At 54.1% G+C, this 3,366-nt stretch overlaps 1 protein-coding gene across 1 annotated transcript; it reads left to right on the top strand.

Annotated features, from left to right (window-relative positions):
* Positions 1 to 984: 984 nt before the first annotated feature.
* On the top strand, positions 985 to 3,117 carry FOMMEDRAFT_99325 (uncharacterized protein; the record flags this gene model as incomplete). The annotated part of the gene is made up of 3 exons (XM_007272216.1): positions 985 to 1,546; positions 1,883 to 2,118; positions 2,302 to 3,117. Coding segments are annotated over 3 exons (1,614 nt in total), but the record flags the coding sequence as incomplete, so codon positions are not given.
* Between the last annotated feature and the right edge of the window lie 249 nt (positions 3,118 to 3,366).

The following is a 3,366-nucleotide window of genomic DNA, read 5'->3' as shown; positions in this document are numbered from 1 at the left end:
AAAATCGCATCATCCTCACGTCAGCAATCCTTCGATTACGTCATCATCGCCCACACAATAGTCTTGGTCGCTCAACTCGGACTAGTTGGGTTCCGGACTCCAGTTCCGATTCACAAAGGCAAGACTCTGAGCCTTCGGACGGCTGGTCGATCGATACAAAGGGGACTCGGATCCGGAGTCCCGGATGGGTTGATACAAAGGAGACAGCGGTGGATTTGTTGTTCACAAAGGACTAGTAGCTACAAAGGACTCATAAATTCTATAAATACCCTCATGTAATTCGTACTTTCCAGGAATCAAGTTACTCTCTACTGCGACTCTTAGTGTGTAGTTTGACAGTCTCCTCAGTTAACGTTCCATCTCGCCTCGTCTCGTCTCGTATTGCCTCGTTCCGAAGTGCGGCTTCGTCGTTCCGCACTACTCTCGTCTTGTTAATCGTCACCTTCGGAACTCGTACGTTCCGCTCGGATCTACCTATTCCTTCTCACTCTTGACCCCTCTCGGCGTCCGTACCTTGCGGACTCAACTGACCTCTTCTACCTCAACCGGTACTTGAGATCGACATTTTGGAGCCCACCGCGAGGGGGGTTTCTCAAGGTGTCTCGAGTAGGCCGAGCAGCCAACAGGTGGCAGCGCTACCGAGAGCGCACCAACTCGATCACAGAAGAATCAGATTCCGGACCCGAATTAGATTTGGTCGACCGCGACCTCTCGCAACCCGTATCCCGCACGCCCAGTCCCGTTTCCGAAGGGGTTTCCGTACAACCTCTTGAGCAATCCGGCTCAGCTTCACCATCCACGTTTCATAGTTCGTTCCCTAGTTCGTTTCCATCGACCTCTACGCACAACTCTACTCGTTCCGCGTCTCCCGTTCCGTCCGTTCAAGAAGAGGACCACACAATCACTCTAGCGTTTCCACCAATTCCGATCGTTCCGACAGTTCCGAGTACACGGAACAATCCGATAAGTTCCCAGTCTCAACAGATGAGCTCACAGAATAATCCGAGCGGCTCGCCCGCCGCAGCCAGTACTCCGAGTGGCCAGCCAGCCACAACCAACGTTCCGAATGCCCCGCCAGTTACGATCCGAGGACAGACCGGCCTGCCCCCGCGCCGAACAAGCCGTGATGCTCCCCGTTATGACGGAACCAACGTGCAGGACCTGCCTCGGTTCCTTGAAGAAGTAGAAATGATTGGAGATGAGTTCCAACTTTCCGATCAACAGCTTATTTGGAGAGTAAAATATTACGCTAACCAATCCGATTCCGAGATCTGGGCCTCAATACCCGAAGCCGCAGACGGTGCCTCAGATTGGCAAGCTGCTCGAGCAGCAATTCTCGGATTATACCCGTCCCTCGACCGCGATCGCCGCTATGCGAAGAATGACCTCCGTATCCTGGTCCAACAATGGGCCGTCACCGGAATCCAGAACCGAGAGGAGTTTGCAGAGTACCAGCGCGAATTCCAGAAGATAGCAAGCTTCCTGGTCTCAAAGAAAGAAATCACGGAAGAAGATCGGAACGAAGCGTTCCTCGACGGTATCACGGGTGCCTTCAAAGATCAGCTAACTCTCCGTTTGCTAGCCCGCAACCCCAACCACGACAGTCGCATGGCTTACGCATACACTGAAGTCGTCGAGGCCGCCAAGCTTATGTGGGGAGGTATGGCTTCGCAACGCTCGGGAAAGACAGCCGATGCGACCGGAACGACGAGTTCCGGAACCGTTCCGATAAAGAAAGAAGACGCAAACATGGCCACCATCCTCGATTCGCTCCGCTCATTCCAAAGCAAGTTAGACTCGTTTGAACGCAAGACCAGTTCCCTGTTTGCAGGAAACACAGGTACGCAATCCGCGCAATCCGCGCAATCCGCTCATTCCGCAGGGCTGCCCCGCAACACGAACTGCTCCTTCTGCGGAGAAGACGGACACTTCATTCGCTCGTGTCCGAAGGTTAATGAGTTCATTCGCGACGGAAAGTGCATCCGGAACACATCCGGAAAGGTTGTTCTCCCCGACGGATCGTTCGTTCCGTCAACAATCCAAGGCCGACTACTCATGGATCGTTTCGACCAGTATCACGCAACCAACCCCGGAAAGCGCGCCCAAGTCTCCCGAGACGTACGGGACACGCCACCGCATATGGTGTCCCTCCTCGAAATTGCAAAGCCAGCACCAGTATCCCAAACATCGTTTGCCGTTCCAGCCGCATATATTGAAGAAGTCTCGGAAGCGGAATACGAGGTCGAAAGACTCGAAGTCTTACTCGGAGAGGCGAAGAAGAAAGTCGCTACCGGCAAGAAGCTCAAGTTCGACGGAGTAGAGGTTCCAAGGCGCGGAACAACAAGCATTCCGAAGAAGAAGGACGAGGAACCTAAGCCGGAACCAAAGCCCGCACCACCTGCCGAAGTAAGCCAGGCCCCGAAGCATGACGGATCGAAGCACGCCGACAAGCCCGCCGCCAGACCACCACCGGAACCACATCAGTACCGTAATCTCTCTCCCATCGAAGACCCCGTCATTGTCCAGCAGATGGTCTCTCGCGTTCTAGACTCCAGCATCAGCCTCACCCTGAAGGAGCTGTTGTCGATTGCACCTGATGTCCGAAAGCAAGTCAAGGAACTGTCATCCGCTAGGCGAGTTCCGAACGCCGCCACGCACCTTGTCTCGACGGAACCCTCGGAACCAACGACTTCCGAAGATGCAATCGTAGCTCAAGTCTCACAGCACGCGTGGAGCCCAGAGTCGGTTGCAGAACAGGCTATGCCGTTACGTACAGTTAAAGCCATCTTCGAAGATACTGAAGAAATCCACTGTATTCTAGACCAAGGAGCAACACTCTGCATCATTCGCGAGGATGTATGGAAACGTCTCGGAATCCATCTGCGTTCCGATCTCGCAATTATGCTCGAAACCGCCGACTCCGGACAAGCGCCGACGCTCGGTGCTGTTGAGAACGTAAAGATCAATATCGCTGGAGTCGACATCGCCCTCCAAGCTCAAGTCGTTCGTCAAGCCCCGTTCGAGGCACTCCTAGGCCGACCATTCTTCGCTATCACGGAATGCGAAACGAAGGACTTCATTAACGGCGACCAGTCCATAACACTATCGGATCCCTCGGATCGTCAACGGAAGTGCCGAGTTATGACCGGAACGCGATCCGTTCCGCAGAAACGCGACGAACAAGGATTCGCGGTAATCACTGATCTCTCAACTCCTATATTAGTCAATCAGCCCCTCGGTGTTCAGGACAAACGGTGTTCCGATTCGAGTTCCGATACTACCGAAGCCGCAATTCCCGACGCGCACACGCCATCCTACGATAGACACGCACCAGTCTCCGCCATAGTCAATCCGCTCCTCGGTTGT

This window comes from Fomitiporia mediterranea (genome assembly GCF_000271605.1).
Source record: "Fomitiporia mediterranea MF3/22 unplaced genomic scaffold FOMMEscaffold_458, whole genome shotgun sequence".
Taxonomy (NCBI): Eukaryota; Fungi; Basidiomycota; class Agaricomycetes; order Hymenochaetales; family Hymenochaetaceae; genus Fomitiporia; species Fomitiporia mediterranea.
The sequence above is the reverse complement of the archived record's forward strand: the minus strand, read 5'-3'. Positions and strand labels throughout refer to the sequence as shown.